Genomic DNA, 26,743 nt, shown 5'->3' with positions numbered 1-26,743 from the left:
AGGAAAGATTCCAAATCAAGAGATAACCGAGTGGCCCCTCTAGTGATGGACGATGAGACGCTTCGACTTAAACTCGAAGCTTTGTAGTTTGGATACGACCGATTAGGAGAATGCCTCGAAGAAACCCTTTAGAAAGTCAACCTGTTAAAAGTTCGTGAAGACCCAGGGATAGCCAGGCTAAAAACTCTCTTATTCGATCTACAGGAAGCCACGAAAGAGCTCGAGGAACAAGTGCATGAGGTAGTCACCACCTGCTACGCTCAAGCGGATGCCTTGAGGGAAAAGTCCTGGGCCCGAGCCACACAATTGGAGCGTCAAGTGGTCGAACTTTTTAGACAAGCCAACGTTCTACCGCGGGTGCCCATTAGGAACGTCGCACCCATAGAGCGGGTCGAGGTCATTCAATTTTACGCACCCAAGCCCGCGTCTTTCAAAGGCAATAGAGATGCCAAGGAAGTAGAAAACTTCCTGCGGCAAGTCGAGCAGTACTTGGAACATCAAAACGTTCAGGACGAGAACACCCGAATTCGCACCGCCACACTATACCTCGCTGACAATGCGGCCATCTAGTAGAGGCACAAAGCCGCGGATCTTGCGAGGGGAGCAATTGCTATCAACACCTGGGAGGACTTCGTCTGCGAATTTAAAAAGCAGTTCTATCCCACCAATGTCGTCCATGAGGCCCGAGTGAAGTTACGAGTCCTTCGTCACAATAAGACCATCCATGAGTATGTGGAAGAGTTCACGGTGCTCTTCAGGGTCGTTCCAATAAAAATTGGGTCCTGTGCAATATCTTAATTTGGGCCCCATATTTCAACTAATTTCTATATATAAATAATAGTTGTTCAAAAATTTGTGTCAAAATATAAATATTGTATGAAAAACACATTTAAAATTTCATTGAAAAAACTATCAACATTCTAATTATTTTCATTGTACCTATCATCGTTATGCACACTATCATTTAATTTTTTTTTTTTCAATCTCACAATCATCTTGATATTCTATATGAGGAATAGCATTTAACAATTTTTCCTTGGCATCATCTTTTTGCTCATTCATTTGAATTTCTTTTGTAATGAATTTTTCTAGGGCTCCCTTTTCAGATTGTGTTAGTTGCTCAATTCTTCTCTTTTTACGCTTTTCAGACCCAGATGAATATTTTCTAGAAGACATAATTATAAAATCCTAAGGAAAAATAAGAATTTATTTAGAAACTCTATGAATAAATAATTAATCAAGAAAAAATTCTTGAATATATTATTCAGAAATCAGAATTATTAAGTCATGCCAATAAAATAATAAATAAGAATTGTGAAATAATACGTAATTTTAATTACTTATCAAGAAAATTGAAGAACTTGAGAGTTTGTTTCATCATGAAAAATTGAAGAATCAGTTGAGCCGTCTTCCGTTTGTGTACTATTGAGAATCTGAGATTTGAGAATTCAATGTCTGCTAGGCTGCTACCGCCGCCTGCATGGTCTTTCATGGAGAAATTGCCTAATTAACAATGTTAATTCAATTGAGAATTGAGAACAGTTAAAGGGATTAGGTAATACTCTGTGTATGTTAACAGGTTAATTCGATTGGGAATTGAAAACCTTAATACCATGTACTTACTAGTTACTAGTTAGCCTATATACATATAAATTTTTTTTTTTTAAATATGGGGCCCCAAATGCAAAGGCCCTGGTGCTCTTACTACAAGTTTCGGGTATAGGGGACGAAGAAGCACTCTTTTTCTTTACGGATGGGCTCATGGGATAGGCTGTTGGTCCCGAGGGGATGGGGTATAAGTCTAGAGGGGGGTGAATAGACTTATACAGGATTTTTCAAATCTTTATCGACCTCTCGTGAGTAGTGGACTTAGGATGTTTAAGGTCCAACTTCTCACAAGTTGTAGATAGAGTTTTATACGCAGCGGAAATGTTATCCCTTTTAAGTTAGCACGAGATTTGATCTTTCGAGAGGTGAATTAACTATGCAGTGCAATGCGAGAGGTTAGATGATAAGCGAGAGATAAAAGCAGTATGTAAATGCGAGAGAGATTTTTAAGTGGTTCGGCCAACACTGCCTACGTCCACTCTTCTTCTAGAAACTCCCTAGAAGGATTGTACTAACTTCCCTTTAGTACAATGAAGAGCACTTGAGCTTTGATCACCAAGCCAGCCTCAAGCCTCAGGTTTTTCGCTCGCTTCCTGTTACTCCGCCTCTCCCGGGTTTTTCACAAGACAGCCCCCAAGCTACTCCGTCTCTTCTTACTTTCACAATAACAATATTTTGGTTAATATAAACTTTAATATTTTGGCCATAACATGATGTTTGGTGTACATTGAATACTCATTTTTAAAGTTCATTTTTATGTACTAAATATTTATTATTTGGTATATTACTTAGAGTTTTTTCCCAAAACTATTTTGGGAAAAACTATTTTATTTATTTCATTTTTGTTTATTTTCATTTTTTAGACTCTATAAAATTATAATTTCTATACATTTTTTTTCTTACAAATATAAATAGTTAAAATTGTGCAATCCATCCTAAAAGTTTTTAACTTTTTTACAGACTTTTTCCCTCTATCTAAATATACAAACTATTCCTATGCAGATTTACAATAAGTTTCGTAAATTTCATAAATACTCATTTTTTAAGCACCGATTAAAATAATTCTTAGTCACATCTATAGTACTAAATATATTACTTTGGATTTTTTTTATAAATAGGATATAATATTATTAAACTCAAATAATTAAAAATAATGTGCCCACCGTACAAAAGATTTTATGATTGACTTAAAAATTAACTATAAATTTTATTGTTGAATACAAATTGACAATTAATAAACATTATTTATAATAATTATTTTGTCCCGTGTAATATACTAAAATTATTAGGTAGGATTTTTATAATTAAGGTATAATTTAATTAAATCAAAATTATTAAAAATAGTGTGTCCACATTACAAAATAAATTATACTTGCTTTAATAATTAATAATTAATAAAAAAATAAGAAAAGAAAAACATATAAAAGATGTCATACAATATCTTAAATAATTTAAATTAATATAAAATTTAATAATTATTTCGAAATCAAATACAGAAAATATTGCAGGAAACATTGACGAGATTTTACTTTTCGACTCACCTGAGAAGTTTACTAGAAAAATTTACCTTTCGGTCCAATATTTTTTCCCTACATTTTACACTTTTTGGGTGTCTACGCTTGAAAAAAAATATTATTTTCAATGGTAAAAGTAATATTTAATGTGATACATAGTGATTGATTGTCTATGAACATTAAAAAAAAAAAAAGAAGTATATAATTATTTATGAAATTTACGGAACTTATTGTAAAACTTCATAGGAATAGTTTGTATATTTAGAGGGGAAAAGTCTGTAAAGAAAGTTAAAAATTTTGAGGTTGGATTGTGCGATTTTAACTATTTATATTTGTAAGAAAAAAATGTATAGAAATTCTAATTTTATAGAGTCTAAAAAATGAAAATAAACAAAAATGAAATAAATAAAATAATTTTTCCCAAAATGGTCCCTTGACTATTCTCAAAATGGTCCCTCAACTATTTCTCAATGTTTATTAGGCTAACAATAGGTAAATGGACGAAAATACCCTCCATTTTAACACTGACTTGACTAAATATGTAACGGAGGACCAAATTGGGTGAGTTTTTGAAAGTCGAGGGACCACATTAGGTGCAATTGAAAGTCGAAATGCATAATTGTGAATGAGCAATAGTCGAGGGACCATCTTGGAAAAAACTCTATTACTTAAAAGATAAACTTTTAGTACATTAAAAAACAAACGTTTAGTATATTAAAAATAAACATATAATGTTGCTTATATATTTTAAGTTGCAACGAATATTGCCAATTTCACACAACATTAATTTATTAGTGAAATATTTAGTAAAAAAAATTTGTTTGTATAATCAATTTTGGAATTAAATTAATATTCCACTAAATTTATTAGGAATTTTTTTAATATTGTTGCATATTTTATTTCCTTGTTTATTCAATTACGGACATGGATACACTCAACACACGTAAATACAAAATCATATGTTAACTATATATATATTTAGGATCAATTAAAAAATATAAAAATATTTATAAATATAATTAAAATTATCTAAAATATATTTTAAAATACCAAATACTAGCCCCCATCGACCATTGAAAATTTTTAGAATACAATTTTTTTTTTTATTTTTAGATTTTTAACCATCAAGTCAACATATTATTTAGACTATTTGTCACTTTTAGTTTAATTGCACAAATTTAACTTATTTAGGGGTCAATTGTATCTTTTAAAAAGGTTAAATGTCTCAATAGTATGCTCATGTGTAGTTTAGTCACTAATTTAGACTCTCTAAATAACAATAGAGGTATGTATTGCAAAAAGTACTACTGTATCAATTTTTATTGTCATATATTTTGCCCTCATGATTTTGTTAAAACTTAAAATTTGTTCATTAACATTATAGTTGGTGGTAAAGTAAATGATAAAATTAATGAAAATGCATAATTTAAATGCTAAGAGTATATTATAGAATAATTAATAATACATTGTACACTTTCAAAAATAATACATTGTACAAATTACACTATGCCAAAAATGTACACAGTAGAAAATTTTTACCCCTACAAACTTATGCTTCTAACTTTTTCATTCTACACTCTTAGTAATTTTATAGTGCATTTCAAACTTTTTTTACAATGCCCTTTTAACTATTTATAATGTACTTTTATTTATTATTATTATTTTAGATAAATGACGATTTTAGTCCATTAATTATAGAGTTAAATACCAGTCAAGGTCCCTGGAGTATAGTGATTCCGCCACCTATGGTCCTAAACTTTCAAATCAACCCTCCGTCATCCTCCTTTTTTCAAATTTGACCTGCCCTAGTCCTTCCGTTAGTAATCCCCGTCTGAGCCGTGAAATGTGAGGGCAAATAAGACATTTCACATTTTTCTCTTCCAAATAAATACGTTTTGCCCAGTTTAGATCATCATCTTCATTGCAGTCACTGTGTGACTCCAAAAAACATTCCATCTATTAAATTATCATTAAGTTCATAACACATTTCTTCATTTTCAATTGCATTTAAAAATGATTATAACAGATTTAAACTCAGACTTCTTCACCCTATTTTCAATTGCATTTCCGAGCAAGGCAATTGATAGAAAATGGCAGCCATTTCCATCTCCTCACTGTATCTTCATCCTCCAAACCATTAAACCTCATCAAACCCCTCAGAACTCCACCAATACTCAACCTTCAAACCCAACAATGGCTTTCCTCTCTCACCCTCAAGAAACCCATTTCTATTCACTCTCTCAAATCCCATCCCCTTTCCCTCCGATTCACCCAGCCTCGGAAACCCCACTTTCTCTACTCCTCCGGACCCCTCCCGATAAAATCCCTCTTCACTGGCATAGTGGAAGAGATGGGCGAAGTCCGACACATCGGGCCGGGTACGAGGGTCCGGAAAGTTTAACCATGAAAATCGGCGCAATGTTTGTTCTTGACGGCGTCAATCTCGGCGACATCATCGGCGTCAACGAAACGTGTCTAACTGTCACGGAATTCGACACCCAATTGTCCAAATTCACGGTGGGATTGGCCCTGGAGACGTTGCGAAAGACCTCCGAACACAGATCTCTAGTCAATTTGGAGAGGGCATTCGTGCAGGGCCACGTTGACAGGACCAGAGTGATTTTAGGGCTCGACCCAGAAGGGGATTCATTGTGGGTGAAAGTGAAGATGACAAAGGAGCTCATAAAGTACATGGTGGATGTGTTTGACGATGAGTGACCGGAGTGAAGGCTTCATTGTCGTGGATGGGACAAGCTTGACTGTGGTGGATGTGTTTGACGATGAGTGCTTCAACTTCATGGTGGTAGAGCAAAATGTGAAAAGCCTTATTTGCCCTCACATATCACGGCTCAAACGGAGAATACTAACGGAAGGACTAGGGTAGGTCAAATTTGAAAAAAGGAAGATGACGGAAGGTTGATTTGAAAGTTTAGGACCATAGATGGCGGAACCACTATACTCGAGGGACCTTGGCTGGTATTAACTCTTATAAATTATATAATACGTTAATAGTTAATACCAAAATATTAAATATTAACCTAAAAAAATCTAGAGTTTGTATAATTTAGGGTTATTTCGCTCAAAACGAAGTTGTTTTGAGTGAAATAACACATTAAAAAAAAAGAACAATAGTTAATTGGCCGACTAAGCGGCCTAGTCGATGCCTAGGAGGTCCTGTCGGCGCCTAGCAGGCCTAGGCGGTGTTTAAGCGGCCTAGGCGGAACTTAGGCGGCCTAGGCGATCGCCGTTCCCAGCCAACGGCCTAGGCGGTCGACCGTCGCCTAGCGCCTAGACGGGGATTAATTGGCGCCTAGGCGAGATTTTTACAACACTGATTATATGTTTATAAGTCCAAAGCTTTATGTTCATAAACTACACACCATAGACATATATTGTGGTCATGGCACTCACACTATGTTATGTTCATAACATCCCTTATATATATATATATATATATATATATACACACATAAACACCAAGCTAAATATTTGTAACAACATTCATTACAATCATTGTATTTTTACAAGAAGAAACACAACAAAGTGTTAAGACCCTAGTTATTTACAATGTTAAAGCAATCTAAGTCACATTTATGTAAAATGCGTGTACATATTTGTTAGTAACACAAATTATTTAAAAGTTATTATGAAGAATCAACTTTGTTTTGTTTGTTTTTTTTACTCGAAGCTTTTATCTTGTTGAAATGCTATCGCCTTGTCTTGTTGATTCTTTAATGTTCTTGTTGAAGTTGAAGATTGCGACTTGCGAGTGTATGAGCTTTTAACTAAGGGTTTTTAAAATTTGTTTTCCTATTTGCTTGGGAAAATGGTAAAAAACTCTGAGATGATAGCATGAAGGAGCGAAACTGATGCTTTTGTATTTAAAAAAAAAATTAAAAATTAAAATCACACATTCGGCACAGTTTTTAAAAAACAAAACGACTTAACATAAAACGCGATGATTATGAACCAGGGACCCTAGTTTATGATATAACTATTGGTCCAAAGTGTCCGATCAAGTAGCTAGATTTGGTCAGAAAGAATTCATATACATCCCTCTTCACCAACTAGAGAGCGACTCAAGCCATCATCACACTAGCTAAATGCTCAAAGTCTAAATATGTCTTGTCTTCCATGCGCGACCTATCTTCTACCACTTCACATTAATATTTATACTTACAATTTTACAGGTAGCTCCAACTATTCAAGAACTAACCAATCACCACCCACTTATACAAATCATGAAACCAATACATTCTCCTCTCATAATTCCTTACATTAGTATAACTTTTAACTCTTGCCCTCTATCAAGTTACATTCAGTTAGAACATCACAATAATAATTACAAAATCGCCACCTGATAAATGAGTAAATTATACCTCCACAAATCCACAATCAATCAATTATACACTAGGGAACTAACTCCACAAGCATGGTTTCTTTTGAAATTTCAACCCAAGTGATATTGCTTAATAGTATGTAGTTCATTATCACTTCTCAAAAAAGTTTTAACAAAAAAAAATTGACAATCACATATTTTCAGACAGTTTGTAAATGTGATGAGACCTTGTGAGGAGTAAGTGAAGGTTGTTATGTTGTGGCATATTGCACTTGGAAGTTGTAACATTCTTTAAAGAACTGCACAAGCATCGGATTGTCACTTGAGGAAGAACTGGCTGGCATTCGAAAGAGCAAAACATAAGAAAAAAGTATTACAACTAAATAATCGCAAAGAAGAAGAAGAGATGTAGGGAATGAAGAAATTAGCTGTCTGCTTTAAAGGATTGGCAAACCTTGGAGAGTAACTTTTAAGACAGAAAAACCTTAAACCTTTTGATCCTAAAGTGGAAACTAGAATACTGCTCATATCTCTCATCCTTGGAGATTAAGCTGATTTGATATCACATTCCTTGCCTCACTACATAATGCTTCTGGATTATTTCCCTCAATAGGCTGATGAATCACAACTTTAACTGACCCACAATTTAATCTGCCCTCCATTCCTGCAGGCATGATTTTTCCAGTTCCAAGAAGGGTTATAGGAATAACAGGAACTCCAGTTTTTGCAGCAATACTGAATGCACCTTTCTAGAGATTTAAAAAAAAAAAAAAAAAAAAAGATAATAAGATGAAAGTTATAATGGGGTGGTGGTATAGTAGATCAGCAAGTTTTGTATCAGTAGTTTCTTCTAATTATAAAATGACCTAATAACACACAATATAACAAGTGGATGATAATTTCATAATTATGGACCAGTGGGAGCGCAGTGCCGCTAAATTTTCAGGGTTTAAGGCCTTCAAGTTCTCCTAATTGAAGTATGAGCAACTACTGCCATAATGCAGATAAAATACAGCTTTTGACAACAAAAATTGATCCCTAAGCCAAAGGTGAATGCTAATATTACTCAAACATTTCACTTTCCTAATGTTCATCTAATCTTCCAATTTATTCACTTGCACCACACAGAATTAAAGCATAGGTCTTACCTTGAAAACCCCTAGCTTTCCATCTTTACTCCGAGTACCCTCTGGGAAGAAAAAAACAGATGCTCCCTTCGTGACAAGATCCATGCATCTCTTAAGGCAATCCTTATTCATAAAAAGAAACACAAATTAGGATTCAAAAACCACAACAATATAGCACAATGATTGGAAAATAAACAAAGATGATGACATATTCAGTAGATTGTAGTTACTCTAACAAGCTAAGTTATCAAAGTAGCACCAATTACAGTGTTAATAGGAAATAATACAACTTACCAATTGGCTTCTGGTGTCCATACGCCTCAAGGGAATAGTTCCCATCAGATACATGGCCCAACCAATGATAGGAAAGAGGAAAATAGCAGTCTTGCTAATGAATTTGAAGCTTCGCCCAAGAGTAAGGAGAGTGTAAATGTCCAAAAAGCTCTGATGGTTGGATACAAACACAGCAGGAGTATCATCAGGAGGCAGATTCTCCAATCCCTTAACCTCGATCTTATAAAATGGAGAGACAGTCAGAGTTGCCCAGACCATAGCAACAAGGTGATGAATTTTTCGACGGTAGCGATCAAAACAGAGTACAAAAGGATGTGCAGCAAGCATTAGCACAAACAAAAAAAAGGCAGAGAAAGCGGTAGCTGCATAGAAGCCAATTCCTCGGATTTTTGAGCCAAACTGCAGCTCTACACGAGAAGAGAAGAAAAGCTAAAACTCATAATCTCAAATGGAAGAAATGACTAGGGTAAAAACACTTGAAAAATGCACCTGGCAGTGGATAGGCTGCACCTGCAGAGCCAGTACCAACAAGTTCAGATCTGACAGCAATATACCTTGGCAATCTATTGTGTTTGAACATATTATAATCTCCAGGCATTCGACCAAACTTCATTTCTGGGTAGGAAGAAGGCCAGGATGCACATGAGTGTATTCTTGTACTCAATGCTATATTATCTGCAGTAACAAGCAAAAGAGATAAGAAACAAGACAATAATGTAAAAAGTATTCTATCATACGAATTTGGTTACTATAATGAAAAGGAACAATTTAGAAACTATGATGTCAAATCTATGGCATAGTTTAGTTTGTACACTATAGAAGATTATCTTGAGAAAACATTTTTAAAGCAAAGTGTCACTTCCTGGTTATAATGAAGCAAAAGTCCTGCAGATGTTTATTTCCTACAAATTATCAAGAATAGTAAAATTCATTTTTGATATTAAAAGTAATCATATCTGCAAAATTCATTCACCTACTTGGCATGCCTAGCAGACGGAATGAAAAAACTCAAATTCAAGGAATACAAATTATCAAGAAGTTTTCTTATTACCTACTAGTGTTCAAGCACTTTAATTGGAAATGATATTGTTTCCTTTTTCTCACTCCTATGTTGGCAGTTCGCCCCTCTTTATTTACTTATTTACTTTGGTTGAAATTTCAGGAAGGAGGGAGGGTTCTGGGTGTGCTATAGCAGGTTACCAAAACTCCAGATATAATCAATATCTATGCGATAGATCAATCATAATGGCAATAAAAACTATGGAGAAATAAGCTTACTAGTTCTTGAAATTCTCCAGATTGGTTGCTTAAAATAAGAGCAACGACAATAGTTTGCATAATGCACATTCGATTGCTGAAACGAATTGTCAATGGCATAGTCAGAAGCATGTTAACAGCACTTGCTAAAATGCTACATTTAGAAATTCTGCCACCGTCAATTGTATTAGTGATGTTAAAAGCATCCAATAGCAATAATGCATAAGGCGAATTACTCAATCTCTTTAAATAGCTCTTAGTTATAACTATCATAATATATTGGGTGCTTGAAGCGCATAGTCGAACTGCACACTTTGGTGTTTGCGAATTTTAAGTGAACTGTCAAATGCAACTAATTATATGTTCACAAATGCCTGATAGAGATTGTTTTAAAAACTTCTATTCTCAAATTTATTACTCTCTGCCCCCTTCTCCCAAAATGACCAAAAAAAAATAGTTAAAAAATAGCAAAACCTTTCCCAAAAATGCACTCATAATTTACCATATCTCCCTTCAATTTTTTCAGCAATACTCTTGCCAGTACACCAAGAGTAACCACTCTCAATCTGCATATGTATTTTAGTATATATAATCTTCTATCCTAGGTATCAAAGAGTTAACCAAATCCTTACATGGAATGCATTAAGTGAATTATTTTTTTAAGTACAAAACCATCATTTATTTACAGGTACAAAACCTTCATTTCATCTTCATAACTCCCCACCCCACTCCCAATACAAAAGCAATTATAGTCACAAACTATGAACCCCTACCCGATAACACTTAGAAATTTATGAACCATATGAAGTTGAAGTTCTATCCTCCAATTTTTTACCAACTACAACGTATGCTGCCATTCTCAACCCTCCTACACCTTTAGCATCCTCACAGGTATCAATTAGTCTACCTAATCCTTCTGCTGATAGCAATGTAGAATATTATTTTCTAGAGTGCAAAATCTTAGTTCGGTGTTGCGCATAACTAGATATACTCCAAATAAAATGCTACCTCTTTGATCCTAGCCGTGGATTTATAATTAAAAGGGTAAAATCCCGTTAAGTGTTATCAACCTAACTCTTTCTCCATTTTCCTCTTCTACAAAACCCATGGACGTAGATTTTTACCAGCAAAAAAGTGAATCTGAGTGCTTCACATTTACATAGCTATTCATCCGTATAATTACATGATAAACTGACATTCAAAGAAAAACAAAAACAAACCAACAAAAAAAATAGAAACATATGCATCGATCGAATTGAAGTTTGAGGAATTACCGGAATTAGAAATGGCGAAACTAGAAGTTTTGCATCCTTTTCCCCTGAAAATTGAAGGATATCAGAACTTCTTCACATGTAGATATTGAAAACACAGACAAACACACATACAGAGGTGATTGATTTACAGCAGTGGTGCGGTGGAAGGGATGGACGGAACTGGAAATTGTTGAATTTAGATTGCAATTTTGCGAATGAGATATCCATTCGTTTTTTCTTCAACTCGCAGATTACTCAGTTGATTGCATTCTTCAACCTTGTAATGGCTGTTTTCAAAAAAAAAAAAAAAAAAAAACCTTGTAATGGCTTTGGAAATTGGAAGCCTCGAAATTAGCGAGCTATTCCAGATAAAGCAAATTTCTTGGATGAAGACGGTGACTAGTGCCCACTATTTTATTTTGAGTTTTTTTTTTTAAATCAATTTAATTTAATTTTAATTTATTTTGAGTTAATATCGAATTTTATCAATTTTTCACGATTTAATCCTAAACAACAATTTGTGTTTAATTAGATTCTTGACTTCAATAGTTTTATTCAATTTAATTTTCTGTTGAGATAACTTTTTTTTTTAAATACAACTAGCTCTATTAGATTGTAGTAGTAGTGTCAAAGCGGGCCGACCCGCCCCATTAGGCCCGCCCCACCGCGGGCCTAGTTCTTGGCAGGTTTTTGCGGGCCGGCCCGTTAGGCCCGCGAGCTAGGATTCATACAACCCTAACCCGCCCTACGCGGGTTGGCGGGCCGGCCCGCGGGTTTTTTTTTCTTTTTTCTTTTTTTTATTTTACTTTCATGTTAAATTAAGTAAAAATTTATAAAGATGACAAAAATGACATGAAATATATATATATAATTATAGGGGTGAGCAAACGGTCGGTCGGTTACATAACCGACCGAAAAACCGAAAAACCGACCTCTATTTTTGGCTCTTATAACCGACCGAAACCGACCGAGGATGGATCTAAAACCGACCGATAACCGAACGTCGGTTTTCGGTCGGTTAAGGTTTCGGTCGGTTACCAAAAAACCGACTTCAAACCATGTGAGTAATACTTAACACTGCCAAAGTGCTCTAAGCAAAACCAAAATATGAAATCCAAAAGCAAATGATACAGAAACTGCTATACACACTTCCAACGTGCCAAGTCTAAACAAAACCAAAATATGAAATCCAAAAGCAAATGATGCACACACTGCCAAGTGNAAAAAAAAAAAAAAAAAAAAACCTTGTAATGGCTTTGGAAATTGGAAGCCTCGAAATTAGCGAGCTATTCCAGATAAAGCAAATTTCTTGGATGAAGACGGTGACTAGTGCCCACTATTTTATTTTGAGTTTTTTTTTTTAAATCAATTTAATTTAATTTTAATTTATTTTGAGTTAATATCGAATTTTATCAATTTTTCACGATTTAATCCTAAACAACAATTTGTGTTTAATTAGATTCTTGACTTCAATAGTTTTATTCAATTTAATTTTCTGTTGAGATAACTTTTTTTTTTAAATACAACTAGCTCTATTAGATTGTAGTAGTAGTGTCAAAGCGGGCCGACCCGCCCCATTAGGCCCGCCCCACCGCGGGCCTAGTTCTTGGCAGGTTTTTGCGGGCCGGCCCGTTAGGCCCGCGAGCTAGGATTCATACAACCCTAACCCGCCCTACGCGGGTTGGCGGGCCGGCCCGCGGGTTTTTTTTTCTTTTTTCTTTTTTTTATTTTACTTTCATGTTAAATTAAGTAAAAATTTATAAAGATGACAAAAATGACATGAAATATATATATATAATTATAGGGGTGAGCAAACGGTCGGTCGGTTACATAACCGACCGAAAAACCGAAAAACCGACCTCTATTTTTGGCTCTTATAACCGACCGAAACCGACCGAGGATGGATCTAAAACCGACCGATAACCGAACGTCGGTTTTCGGTCGGTTAAGGTTTCGGTCGGTTACCAAAAAACCGACTTCAAACCATGTGAGTAATACTTAACACTGCCAAAGTGCTCTAAGCAAAACCAAAATATGAAATCCAAAAGCAAATGATACAGAAACTGCTATACACACTTCCAACGTGCCAAGTCTAAACAAAACCAAAATATGAAATCCAAAAGCAAATGATGCACACACTAAAACCAAAATATGAAATCCAAAAGCAAATGATGCACACACTGCCAAGTGCCCAAGTCTAAACAATTAAACAAATCTAAACAAATCAAAGTAATAAAATGAAATTTAAGAATATTATGAATTACTGCCAAGCTTCAGCCTTCAAATTCTTCAAATCCTTCACACCTATCAATAGTATAAAAATGTATCTATTTAATTAAACATTTAACAAAATTAAAAACAATAATTAAATATATTACCTGACTGCCGACTGGTTGAGTGGGTTGACTCGGCCGTCTGGGCAACCGGCGTCCGCTGAGGACGTGAGGCTGAGGAGCTAAGGCTGGAAGGCGTTAGCGTCGGAGCCTCGGAGGACAGACGACGGAGCCTGGAGGGCGTGAGAGAGTGAGGCCGCGAGGGAGTGACCGCTTACAACCTGACCGGAGTTCGCCAACTCGCCGTGGAAGCTGGAGGGCGTGAGGCCGAAGTGGAGAAGCCGAGAAGCGAAGTCGGCGTCGCGGTCTCGTACAGTCGCACTCTTGCGGAGAAGCCGAGCCCGAGATGAGAAGGTCCAGAATTCAGAGACCAAAGTGCGTGAGAGTGTGAGGAATTTTGATTTAATTGATTTTAGGGTTAGGAATTTTGATTTAATTGTGACTAAATTGATATCTAATTTTGGGCCTCTGGTAGTTCTACTAGTGTAAATGGGCTCTGGCAGTATAACTAATTCACTATAAATAAATGTATAATATTATATATATATATATACAATCGGTTATCGGTCACCGACCGATAACCGAACCACAATAACCGAATAATAACCGAAAAATCGAAAAATCGAAATTTTTTTGAAATTGATAACCGAAACCGACCGATAACCGATTTTTTCGGTCGGTTTGGTTATCGGTTATCGGTTATCGGGCGGTTAACCGATTTTTTGCTCACCCCTATATAATTACATATAATTATATAAATATTAAATAATTCCAAATTAACAGTCCTAAACATATCACAGTACTAAACTACAAATGATAATATATAGTGTATGTTTGTATGAATCATAATATATAATGTATTAGATTATATATTAGTACTGTGAGTCTGTTATATATTTAGAGTATTAGTACTGTTAGGATTGTTTTTTTTTTTTGACAATGTACTGTTAGGATTGTTAATTTGGGAGTAATTAATTATTATTTAATATATTTATATAATTATATGTAATTATATATTTATTTATTTAATACCCACTTGGCTCGCGGGCCGGCCTGCGGCCCGCGCGGGTTGCGGGTCAATTTTGACCCGCCCCGTTAGGCCCGCATTTTCGCGGGCCTATTTTTTCATGACCCTAACCCGTCTCACTGCGGGGCAGGTGCGGGCCGGCCCGCGGGTTTTAACCCATTTTGATAGTACTAGATTGTAGTATATGTTCAAACATACTTTCTCAACCTATTTGGAGCACAAAGAGTCAGTATTATCTCCACTGAGACTCGAACTCATGACCTCCCATATGAGAGAGCCACTACTTTCTGTTGAGATAGCTTAGTAGTTTCGCATCTATTAATACTAAATTTAGTCCTCAACTATAACGGGGTGTTTGGTTGGCGGGAAGAAATTAGGTGGGAAAAGAATTGCAATNTAAACAAAACCAAAATATGAAATCCAAAAGCAAATGATGCACACACTGCCAAGTGCCCAAGTCTAAACAATTAAACAAATCTAAACAAATCAAAGTAATAAAATGAAATTTAAGAATATTATGAATTACTGCCAAGCTTCAGCCTTCAAATTCTTCAAATCCTTCACACCTATCAATAGTATAAAAATGTATCTATTTAATTAAACATTTAACAAAATTAAAAACAATAATTAAATATATTACCTGACTGCCGACTGGTTGAGTGGGTTGACTCGGCCGTCTGGGCAACCGGCGTCCGCTGAGGACGTGAGGCTGAGGAGCTAAGGCTGGAAGGCGTTAGCGTCGGAGCCTCGGAGGACAGACGACGGAGCCTGGAGGGCGTGAGAGAGTGAGGCCGCGAGGGAGTGACCGCTTACAACCTGACCGGAGTTCGCCAACTCGCCGTGGAAGCTGGAGGGCGTGAGGCCGAAGTGGAGAAGCCGAGAAGCGAAGTCGGCGTCGCGGTCTCGTACAGTCGCACTCTTGCGGAGAAGCCGAGCCCGAGATGAGAAGGTCCAGAATTCAGAGACCAAAGTGCGTGAGAGTGTGAGGAATTTTGATTTAATTGATTTTAGGGTTAGGAATTTTGATTTAATTGTGACTAAATTGATATCTAATTTTGGGCCTCTGGTAGTTCTACTAGTGTAAATGGGCTCTGGCAGTATAACTAATTCACTATAAATAAATGTATAATATTATATATATATATATACAATCGGTTATCGGTCACCGACCGATAACCGAACCACAATAACCGAATAATAACCGAAAAATCGAAAAATCGAAATTTTTTTGAAATTGATAACCGAAACCGACCGATAACCGATTTTTTCGGTCGGTTTGGTTATCGGTTATCGGTTATCGGGCGGTTAACCGATTTTTTGCTCACCCCTATATAATTACATATAATTATATAAATATTAAATAATTCCAAATTAACAGTCCTAAACATATCACAGTACTAAACTACAAATGATAATATATAGTGTATGTTTGTATGAATCATAATATATAATGTATTAGATTATATATTAGTACTGTGAGTCTGTTATATATTTAGAGTATTAGTACTGTTAGGATTGTTTTTTTTTTTTGACAATGTACTGTTAGGATTGTTAATTTGGGAGTAATTAATTATTATTTAATATATTTATATAATTATATGTAATTATATATTTATTTATTTAATACCCACTTGGCTCGCGGGCCGGCCTGCGGCCCGCGCGGGTTGCGGGTCAATTTTGACCCGCCCCGTTAGGCCCGCATTTTCGCGGGCCTATTTTTTCATGACCCTAACCCGTCTCACTGCGGGGCAGGTGCGGGCCGGCCCGCGGGTTTTAACCCATTTTGATAGTACTAGATTGTAGTATATGTTCAAACATACTTTCTCAACCTATTTGGAGCACAAAGAGTCAGTATTATCTCCACTGAGACTCGAACTCATGACCTCCCATATGAGAGAGCCACTACTTTCTGTTGAGATAGCTTAGTAGTTTCGCATCTATTAATACTAAATTTAGTCCTCAACTATAACGGGGTGTTTGGTTGGCGGGAAGAAATTAGGTGGGAAAAGAATTGCAATTCCATGAGAAAAGAATAATGCGGGAATAAAGTGGAGTTTAAATTCCAGTGTTTGGTTTGCAGGAATAAAACTATTGAGAATTTCAATTCCAATGTTTGGTATACATGGGAATAAGTAATATAAAGTCCAAAATGCCCATTGTTGTTGTTGTTTGATAGTAAATATACTCGGACGGTACTGACCCGACCATGAGGTCGGCGGGTCGAGTGCTCTCCAAGACCTCCTGGCCATACGTAATCACGGTCCTCTCTGGTGTTTTCAGTTCGATCCCTTTGATTGACGGATGGATGTCCTATCGGCTACGCCACATGCTACATCTCACATTGGTGGAAAGAAAGACGGTTGCATGTCCGCCACGTGCTGGTCATGCCGAAGCGGCGGAGCTCAGCCTTTTACCTCTTATAAATAGTGCATTAATGAGGAGAGAGGGGGACTTTTGGACTGATTCTCGATTAACAGCTTAGAGACCACTCGGACAGTAGGAAGGCCCACTGCCGACCACCCGAGACTCTCTACTCACTAGGGATGACCACAATTCGAACCGAACCGTGCACTGTTGGAACCGAACCGAAACCGAAATCGTTCGTACGGTTCCGGTTCCGGTTAAGAACCGAAACCCATAAGGTTCCGGTTCCGGTTTGGAACAGTATATATACAATATTATATCATATATTATATACTAAATAACATATATTATATTATATATATTATATATTATACAAAATAACACACACACACACACACACACACACACATATATATATATATATATATATATATATATATATATATATATATTTTTTTTTTTTTGTTTTGTGGGAACAAGGGACCGTAAGGTCCCTAAAAAAGGAAAAAAGATCATCTAAGCCTGCAAGTAGCAATGCTGCGAGCATCCCTGAGGAGCAGAACCTGAAGACCATTCGGAGGCTCATGCAGTAGCGAAGTTCCTCCATCGACATTTTGCCCAAGGTTAGCAAGGAAATCAGCACACCGGTTTCCTTCACGAAGCACATGAGTAGCTTTGAAATTCTGGAAGGAGTTCATGAGGATCTTGCAGTCAGAAACCAGAGTGTTAGTGTCGGATGAAACTTCCTCCTCTTTGTCCAGGATTTGCACCAACGCTTGGGAATCTGTTTCGGCAATGATATTGGAGTAGCCTCTGTTTTTTGCTATACAAAGACCCTCCCTAAGACCCCAGAGTTCTGCGATAAAGCTGTTAGTGGTGCCGATATTGGTCGCAAAACCTACAATCCAAACTCCTCAGTGATCACGAATGAGTCCCCCAGCGCTGGCCAGGCCTGATGTCTCTTTCCTGGCTCCATCTGTATTAAGCTTGACGAAGCCTGGTGGCGGTGGCGCCCAAGAAACCCACACCTACGTCGCTGGCAACGGTCCGTTACGTTTAAGAAGTAGCCGTTGTGCCTCTCTCGCTTCCAATCCTGCTTTTTTCATAATGACATTTGTCGGAGTATTGATGCTGTTGAAAGAGGCATCATTCCTGGCTTTCCAGATATTCCAAAAGATGTAGGGAAAGATGAGGTTCCAACTGATCCCGAGCCCGCAAGGTTGGTTGTTCGCGCACGCCTGCTTCATCCAACGATTAATGGGGAGATAGTTGCTAATCACAAAATCGGGTGGGGGACCTGCCAATGTCCAGCAGCTCGCCGAGGTCTAGCAACGCCTGAAGAGGTGGTCCGTTGATTCTTCGTATGAGTCACATCGTGGGCATGTCGCTGAGTCGGAAATGCCACGGCGCCCATTAACCGTGATATTCCAAAGGAAGATTTTCACCTTGTCCATGCAGTTGAGGCGCCATATCCAAGCATGCGTATCTTCTGCTCCCTTGTGGCCTGCAATAAAAGAAAAAGCAGAGGCTACCAAAACCTTACCTGAATCAGAATGAGGCCAAATGCATTTATCTTTTTGGTCGTGAGTGATAGGAATAAAGACAACACGAATTTCATCAACAATATTCGGTGGTAGCAAGCTCTCCAGCTTAGGTATGTTCCAGCACCGTCTATGATTGATAAATTCACTAACTTTGATTAGGTCCGAGTCCGACTGGAGGTTGACGTTGGTGGAAGAACTTAGAGGACCCCCGCCGGTCCACCAATCCCCCCCAGAACTTAATAGAGTCACCATTTCCAATACTCCATTTAAGACCGTCCACCAAGATTTTCTTACCTCTCATAATACTCCGCCATCCCCAAGACTCGTTGGCCCCAGCCGGAAGTTGGAGGAAGTCGGTATCTTTGACGTATTTATCGCGAAGGGCCCTAACCCAGAGCTTGTCTTGGTTGGTGAAGATCTGCCAAGCCATCTTAGTTAGGAAAGCTTGATTGAAATCCCGCGCCTTTCTGAGGCCCAGGCCTCCCACTTCCCGGGGTTTACAAATATCAGACCAGTTAACGGTGTGAATCTTTCTATTGTTATCATCGTGACCCCACAAGAAGTTCCTGCAGATCCTATCAATCTCATTACAAGTATTCACCGGCAAGGCCATGGATTGCATGGTGTAAGTTGGGACTGTAGCGAGGGAGGACAGGACCAAGATTCTTCTACCCGCCATACTTAGTGAGTTAGCTTTCCAAGAGGCCAGTTTCTTTCTCATTTTATTAATAACCATGGCAAAGGTGCTTTTAGAGACCCTTTTGTGGAGCATTGGGATGCCTAGGTAGGACCAAAGCTGTTGGGAGACCGGAATACCCATGGTGTCTCCGATCCTCACTTTAGCCCCTGCATTCAGATTAGGAGAACAAAAAATGAGAGATTTAGAGAGATTTACCTTTAAACTAGAGGCTGAACTGAAGATGTTGAGACAATCCAGCATGACTCTGGCCTGTTTCTCCGAGGCTTCGCCAAACAGTAAGAGGTCATCTGCAAAGAAGAGGTGGGAGATCCCCACACCACCTCTAGAAATATAAATCGGCTTCCAAGCTTTCCCATTAACCATAGATTGGATTGAGTAGGAAAGCCTCTCCATGACCAGATTAAAGAGATAAGGGGCAAAAGGGTCGCCTTGACGGAGTCCACGACCTGGGGTGAATGTCTGTGACCGACCCCCGTTCCAAAGAACGGAGATATCGCTTTCCCGAAGGGAGAAGACGAAGAGATAGATCATAGGTCTCGGAAATCCAAAGACCTCCACGGTATTCTCTAAGAAAGACCAAGATACGCTGTCATAAGCCTTTTGAAGATCAACCTTGACAATGATACACCCTTTCTTACCCCTCTTTTTATTCATGACGTGTATGACTTCTTGAGTAAGAATCACGTTGTCCATGGTGGAACGACCTAGAAGGAAGCTATTCTGGTGGGGCCCGATAATATTGCACATGACGGGGCGAAGCCGGTTGACCAGGACTTTGGATATGACTTTAAAAGCGACTTTTAAGAGGGTAATTGGTCTAAAATCGGCCGCCGACTCAGGGACATCCTTTTTCGGAATAAGAGTCACAAACGCTTGGAGGAGAGGTTTAGGCACTGTTCCGCTTTCCAAGGCGCGATTGACCATGTCAGTAAGCATGGGGCCACTGTCTTCCCAAAAATGTTGATAGAAGACCGCCGGGATCCCATCTGGTCCTGGACTACCAAACTTTTTCATACCAAAAACTGCCTTCTTGACTTCCGAGGGGGTTGCTCTGCGAATAAGATATGTAGCTTGGGCCTGGGGGATTTTGTGCGCGTCCGCAACCGGGGCCAATTGTTCCAAATCACCTATGTCAGCCCTGCCAAAAAGATTCATAAAATAATCAGTAATGTGGTTAGATAAAACGGAGGGATCATCAGTCCACGAGCCATTAATCTTAAGGAATCTAATACGACTTTTGTTCCTCCTGATAATGGTCGTGTTATGATAGAAACGTGTGTTTCTATCCCCATCTCTAATCCAATCCATCCTAGACTTCTGGAATCGCAGAGCCTCCACCTGATCAAGCACCTCATTGAGTTCTAAGATGAGGATTCGCTCAAGGTCTTGAAGGTAGGTAGAAGCGCCATAATTAGCAGCACATTGTATCTTTTGAATCCTGGATTCTAAGGTCTGTTTGCGCTTGAAAATATTTCCAAAGACATTGCGGTTCCAAATAATGCTTTTTCGGGTCACTACATCAATAAAACCTTCCATGGATTGACCCTCTCTAGAAACCGCTTCTCTCCATATCACCTCGTAATCCTCCCGAGATAACCAGGCCGCTTCAAAAAGAACAGAACGCAAATTTCTGTCAGGCGGCCTTCCCGCTTCGTCAATGAAGAGAATGGGGCTATGGTTCGAACTCAGACGGGGGAGCACCACTACTTTGGCCTCTGGGAAAGCAAGCTGAGCTTTGACATTCCATAGGACCCTGTCCAGTCTTCGCATTTGAATCACTCTACTCCCCGCAAAACGATACCAAGTGAACCTAGGACCCAAAGTCCCCGGGTCAAGAAGGCCACAACTACTATAGGCCTCCACAAATCTGTGCAGGAAGTTAGCATTGATAAAATTGCTTCCCCACTGCTCATCATTCGCCGCGATGTCGTTAAGGTCCCCTAGGATGATCCAAGACCCCTGAGAGATGTTAGAAAGGGATTTGCAATAATCCCAGAACCTACACTTGGCACACGGGTTAGGTCTAACATAGGCAAAGGTAACAAAAAAATCCTCAGGCTTTTGCTTCACCCTAGTGTGGATGGCTTGTGAGTTGTGGCTAACAATCTCGAGGTCAATGTGACCCGGTCTCCAAAAAAGGAGAAGCCCACCCGCCAAGCCAAGAGGATCAACAACAAAATGTCTGGTATAGCCCAAACTAGAAGCTAAAGATATCATTTTGTCCGCCTTAGAAGAGCGGGTCTCAACGATGAAGCATTCCCGACTGTCAGCCATGTCGAAATCAAAAGAAAGTTAGGTCTGGTGCACCACGACGCAAAGTAAGCTCTTTAACATGCTTCCTAGCTCTGCCATTGGTGAGGCCCCTACAATTCCGTGAAATGATCTTCATTGGGAACTCAAAGCCGAAGGGGAGGTTTGGCCACCGCTCTCCCCGGGCGTGAAACGTGAAGATGTGCCCTCACCCGACTGGTTCGGGGGCACCTGGTCATTCGTAGTAGCCTCACGGGAGGTACTACCAAACTGAAAAACTCCAGGGCGTTCAAGTTTCGCACTCGAAGCCATGAAGTTAGGGCCATCAGCAACACCATTAGAGCCACCCCTACTAGGGCCTCTCCCTTTACCCCTTGTGGCCTTATTTTTACTACCCTGACCGCGCACGGTCGAGGCAGAAGGGTTACGTCCACCCGTGCGGCTACCCGCAACGGGAGCCGGAGGAGGCGACGGGTTGCTCTGCATGTTCCTAGAAGGAGTGGCAGACTTACCTTGGGGTCTCTCGCCGGAGACCGTAGCTGATTTGTTCTTCCTCGATGAGGTTGTAACAGGCACATCCGGGTTTTGAGTATTCCCAGGGCCTCGAACTGGTTACCACGGGTGGGCAAAGCAAATTTATGAACATTCGCATAAAACTTCTTCTGATGATTGTAGTTAGTCTGATCAACCTTTTTTGGTTTTATGGTGACCAACATCCAAGTGCCGTACTTCCGACTCCTCTGGGTGGTGCCTTCAGAAGACGATGGTGTCGTGGCAGTTTGTTGAGGCTCAGCGTTGGGACCGTTTGCCTCATTCAAGTCCATGTCAGAAGTTTCCGGTGCTTTGGGGTTGTTGACGGGGCACGCCTGTTCTCTGTGACCAACCACTCCACACCCAAAACAAACTACGTGCAGCCCTTCGTACTCAACAGTCTGAATGGAGTTCCTCACCCAAATCTCCGAAACAAGAGGTTTGTCAACGTCAATTTCCACAGCTGCTCTCGCGAATCTGCCCTTGGCCACCGAGGTCGTCAAGCGACCGAGTTTGAGGGGCTTACCCACATTCATGAGAATGAGTTTAACCACATCTTCTCTAAAATACTCAACATGCAGATCCGGGAGTCTAACCCAAACAGCCATCTTGGATATTTTTGCGGTTTTTGGCTTGAATTCCGGCTGCCACCTTTGGGCAACCAAGTAATTGTCAAATATTTTCCATGGCCCGTCAAGCAACACATGCAAGTAATCCGTCTTGTTATCAAACCGAGCGACGAAGAACCCGTACCCAATATCTATAAGGTGGAGATGCCCTTGCAATCCCCAGATATTGGGGAGCCTTTGGTTTAAAACATTAAAGTTAATGTTCTTCCCTAAGTACTTAATAATCAAAGCGAGTTGCCACTCACGACAGGGTTCCCTGCGAAGTTCCTTCGGGATCTTGACTCTTGGTCTATCATCAGCGGCATCTGGCTCGTCCTCCACGTCAGATTCAATCTCCGGCTCCTCAAAAGCCCATTCGTTTGTCTCTAGGGGTGGAGAGTCATCCACTGGTGCAGCATTCTGGGATTACAAAGTATCTGCGAACGATCGTTTAGTCGTTCGAAATTTCTTCGCAGCTCTCGGCTGCTGGCCTGCTTCATCCATAGTACATTCCGGCGGTTGAGCCACCGGGACCGGCGGCGTTTGCGCCATAGATGCCCTCCCTAGGCTGCCAATAACGGCTAGGGGACGACAAGACTTACAAAATAAAACTAGAAGGAAAACGGTAAGAAAAAATCTTACCAAACTTTTTAGAGAGAAAAAACCCTCACCAGCTTTTCCAAAATCGAGGAAATGTAAATAACATATATATTATATATACTAAATCACATGTATTATATTATAATATAATATATATTATATTATATAGTATGTTATTTTATATAACATACTGACAGCGCATCAGCGCAAAGACACAGCAATGCAATGCAATGCATTTTCCATTGTTGCTTTAATTCATTCTGCACTGATGCGCTAAAAAGAAAAAATAAACTACGAAGTCCGATTCTAACCGGCGGTTCCAGACCGGAACCGCCGGTTCCGAAACCGGATTGGAACCGTCTAGATAAGGTTCCGGTTCCGGTTCCGGCTCCGGCTATTTTGGAACCGCGAACCGGCGGTTCTAAACCGGAATCGGGCCAGAACCGAACCGTGGACACCTCTACTGTTCACGTTGTATATTGATTCAGTATTTTGGGCCAGATTAATAAGAGAAATTATTTTCGTACTTCAACTTCGTATTTTACGTTATCATTGTTGTTGTTATTATTATTATTATTATTATTATTATTATTATTATTATTATTATTATTATTAATCTTAAATGACAAGTATCAATTGGACCCATTTGCATATTCGAACCTCAAAAAATATAACATATTAAATTTAAAAGCACTCATCTACCATATCCCTTGAACTAAAAAAGCACAAGCATTTGATTTGGGTGGTCAGGAATTTTGAAGAGTTATGCATATAAAGAATATAGCATTGTGCTTTTTTAATATACTAAACGTTTGTTTTTAATATATTAAAAGTTTATTTTTTAAATAATATACCAAATAATAAATATTTAGTACATAAAATTGAACTTTAAAAAAGAGCATTCAATATATTAAAAATAAACTTATAATATACTAAAAGTGAACCTTATGACAGTAGTTCACCTCACAAGATGAACCATGGTGCATGCCGGCATGGTATAATGATTGGGTGACGCCCTTATTGGCAAATTTTACTATGGACTATGGTCCAAAACGGTGTCGTTTCTTTTAATGAAAATAAATGGCACATGTTCAGTCATTCTGGTCAACTTATTCTTTTTTATTATTATGTATTCAGTTTCATTTTATATACACTGTAGTTTCATTACAACACAACAAAAGTATCATTTTGATTCAAATACAGTTTCATTTTACATTCACTTAATATGTGAGACATGCTATTGAATTTCATTTTATACACAATGTAATTTTATTACAACACCACTAAAGTATAATTCTAATTCAACTACGATTTCATTGGACAACATACACTCAAATATGTGAAACTTGTTATTTAGTTTCATTTTATATACATGTAATTTCATTACAACACAACTAAAGTATCATTTTCATATAACTACATTTCACTTGAGAATATATACTGAATATCTGAGACACGTTACTCAGTTTCATTTTATACATATTGTAATTTTATTACAACACAACTAAAGTATCATTTTAATTCAACTTTTATTTGACAATGTACATACATTTAATATGTGAGACATGTTATTCAATTTCATTTTAGATACATTGTAATTTCCAAACACATCGAAATTAGTTAAACATAATGGTCACTGTCTCTTTACTTATAAAAGGATGACGTTTTTGGACATATGGCTTGTTTGGTTATCAGCGGTTAACGATTAGCGGTAGCGGATTGTGTTAGCGGTTATCAAACAGTAGATTGTATTAGCAGGTTTGACCAGCAGATTGTATTAGCGGTTTGTAAAAAGATGTTTGGTAAAATTAGCTGTTTAGATTAGTGGTTAATATGTAAAATGACCTAAAAGGGCATTCATATTATTATTATTACTATTATCATTATTATTATGTAATTATAAAATAAAATTTATAATAACAATTACAGCAATAATTATAACAACTACAATAACACTAATAATAATAATAATAATAATAATAATAATAATAATAATAATAATACAAAACTGTTATTATTATTATTATTATGATTATTATTATTATTATATTGTTAACTATTCTATAGTCTTGTATTGTGTGGTTGTAACTTAGTCTATGTTACTAGTCCTGTAGAATAGGAGAGGTGAGTGTCTTACTCATATAGGACTCTCTCTTTGTGTAATTGATTACTGAATAGAGTGTGGTTCATTCACTAATCTGGTATCAAATAGCGATAGGTTAGGGATCTTTTTTGTTTTCGAATTTTTTCCCTTTCACTTGCCGAACTATTCTTCGATGGCAGCCCCGAACCCAGACCGTGCAATCACCGCCACCACCCCAGCTCCTCCCACCACCGCTCCCTCGATCACTCCAACCTCACTCACAGTTGCTCATCATTTTGTATCCATTAAGCTCACAAATCACAATTATCTATTCTGGCGCACATAATTGATTCCATTTCTCAGGGGACAGAGCATTCTCGACTACATCGAAAAAAGTTGGAAGAGGATCACTTGAGCTCCTCTATATAAGAGGAGCAATGCTCCTCTTCTAATTCTAATTACATGCTCCTCTTGAGATGAGAAGCCGTAAGGTCTCATTTATGAAGCCTTATTAAAGGCTTCTCAAAGCCTTAAAGGCTAGAAGCCTTTCAGCTTCTCAATTATTTTTTTTATATTTCTTTTAATTAAAAGCAAGGGCGTTTTGGGAAAATCCCAAAACGCCAAACTCAAGTAAGGGCGTTTTGGGAAACTCAAACGCTGCTAATAGCAACGTTTGAGTTTTCAGCGATTTGGAGCAATCCGCTGCTCTAAATCGCTGCTAACCAAACACCTACTTTGGCGTTAAAGTTGGCGATCCGCCATGCACCAAATATGCCCATAATCTACCGTATAACAAGGGTATTGACAAAAATGAATAAATGATAGAGATGCGGGCATTCCAGATTGAGTAGACAGTGGTTGCAAAAGGCAAAATTATGGCTTTATTATGGGCCAAGGCTCCTTCGTAAGCTTTCTTGATCCATTTAGCTTGGCAAAGTAGATATGTTTTGATGCCGCTTAACCCAAACCAAATTAGTAAAATTGCATCCAAAAAAGAGATTCCTAGCAAAACCCACATCTATGGTCCAGATTATCCAAAACCAAATTATCCTTTGAGGACAACCTGTTTCGCGGCAAATTTTGCTGTACACCAAACATCATGTTATGGCCAAAATATTAAAGTTTATATTAACCAAAATATTGTTATTAAATTTTTTACCATATGTTTATTTAATTAGTATAAACCAACTTTATAAAATATGATTTCTTTTTATCTGAGCATTGATTAAAAATCTAATCCACGCCCCATGATTCAATTTCTAAAATATTTGATACAAAAAATTAATGCAAATAGTACTCTTCCTTTAATAA

General features: G+C 38.1%; 3 protein-coding genes across 7 annotated transcripts; 1 reads left to right on the top strand and 2 right to left on the bottom strand.

Moving 5' to 3' along the window:
• Positions 1–5,122: 5,122 nt before the first annotated feature.
• On the top strand, positions 5,123–6,110 carry LOC116014457. The gene has a single exon (XM_031254519.1). It carries the CDS (start codon positions 5,136–5,138, stop codon positions 5,838–5,840), a length of 705 nt encoding a protein of 234 aa, XP_031110379.1. The 5' UTR covers positions 5,123–5,135; the 3' UTR covers positions 5,841–6,110.
• A 1,350-nt stretch (positions 6,111–7,460) lies between these two features.
• On the bottom strand, positions 7,461–15,293 carry LOC116013475 (1-acyl-sn-glycerol-3-phosphate acyltransferase BAT2, chloroplastic). 5 transcript variants are annotated; one of them, XR_004097254.1, is made up of 10 exons: positions 13,771–14,130; positions 13,657–13,696; positions 11,542–11,679; positions 11,414–11,457; positions 10,161–10,236; positions 9,372–9,557; positions 8,883–9,289; positions 8,610–8,711; positions 7,916–8,210; positions 7,461–7,798 (listed from the first exon to the last, which is right to left on the bottom strand). XR_004097254.1 is itself a non-coding variant. In XM_031253256.1 (9 exons), exons 3-9 carry the CDS (start codon positions 11,618–11,620, stop codon positions 7,995–7,997), a joined length of 1,110 nt encoding a protein of 369 aa, XP_031109116.1. In that variant the 5' UTR covers positions 11,621–11,679; positions 13,657–13,696; positions 13,771–14,130; the 3' UTR covers positions 7,465–7,994. The 5 variants fall into 5 exon arrangements, 1 of the variants encoding a protein (XP_031109116.1); XR_004097256.1 differs by lacking the exons at positions 13,657–13,696; positions 13,771–14,130 and adding an exon at positions 15,279–15,293; XR_004097257.1 differs by lacking the exon at positions 10,161–10,236 and having other exon boundaries at positions 11,523–11,679.
• A 6,452-nt stretch (positions 15,294–21,745) lies between these two features.
• Positions 21,746–23,301, bottom strand: LOC116013176. The gene is made up of 3 exons (XM_031252825.1): positions 23,259–23,301; positions 22,123–23,156; positions 21,746–22,006 (listed from the first exon to the last, which is right to left on the bottom strand). The coding sequence occupies exons 1-3, from the start codon at positions 23,299–23,301 to the stop codon at positions 21,746–21,748; spliced, it is 1,338 nt and encodes a 445-aa protein (XP_031108685.1).
• Between the last annotated feature and the right edge of the window lie 3,442 nt (positions 23,302–26,743).

Source organism: Ipomoea triloba, chromosome 3 (assembly GCF_003576645.1).
Source record: "Ipomoea triloba cultivar NCNSP0323 chromosome 3, ASM357664v1".
Taxonomy (NCBI): Eukaryota; Viridiplantae; Streptophyta; class Magnoliopsida; order Solanales; family Convolvulaceae; genus Ipomoea; species Ipomoea triloba.
This window is presented reverse-complemented; position numbering and strand designations above follow the sequence as displayed.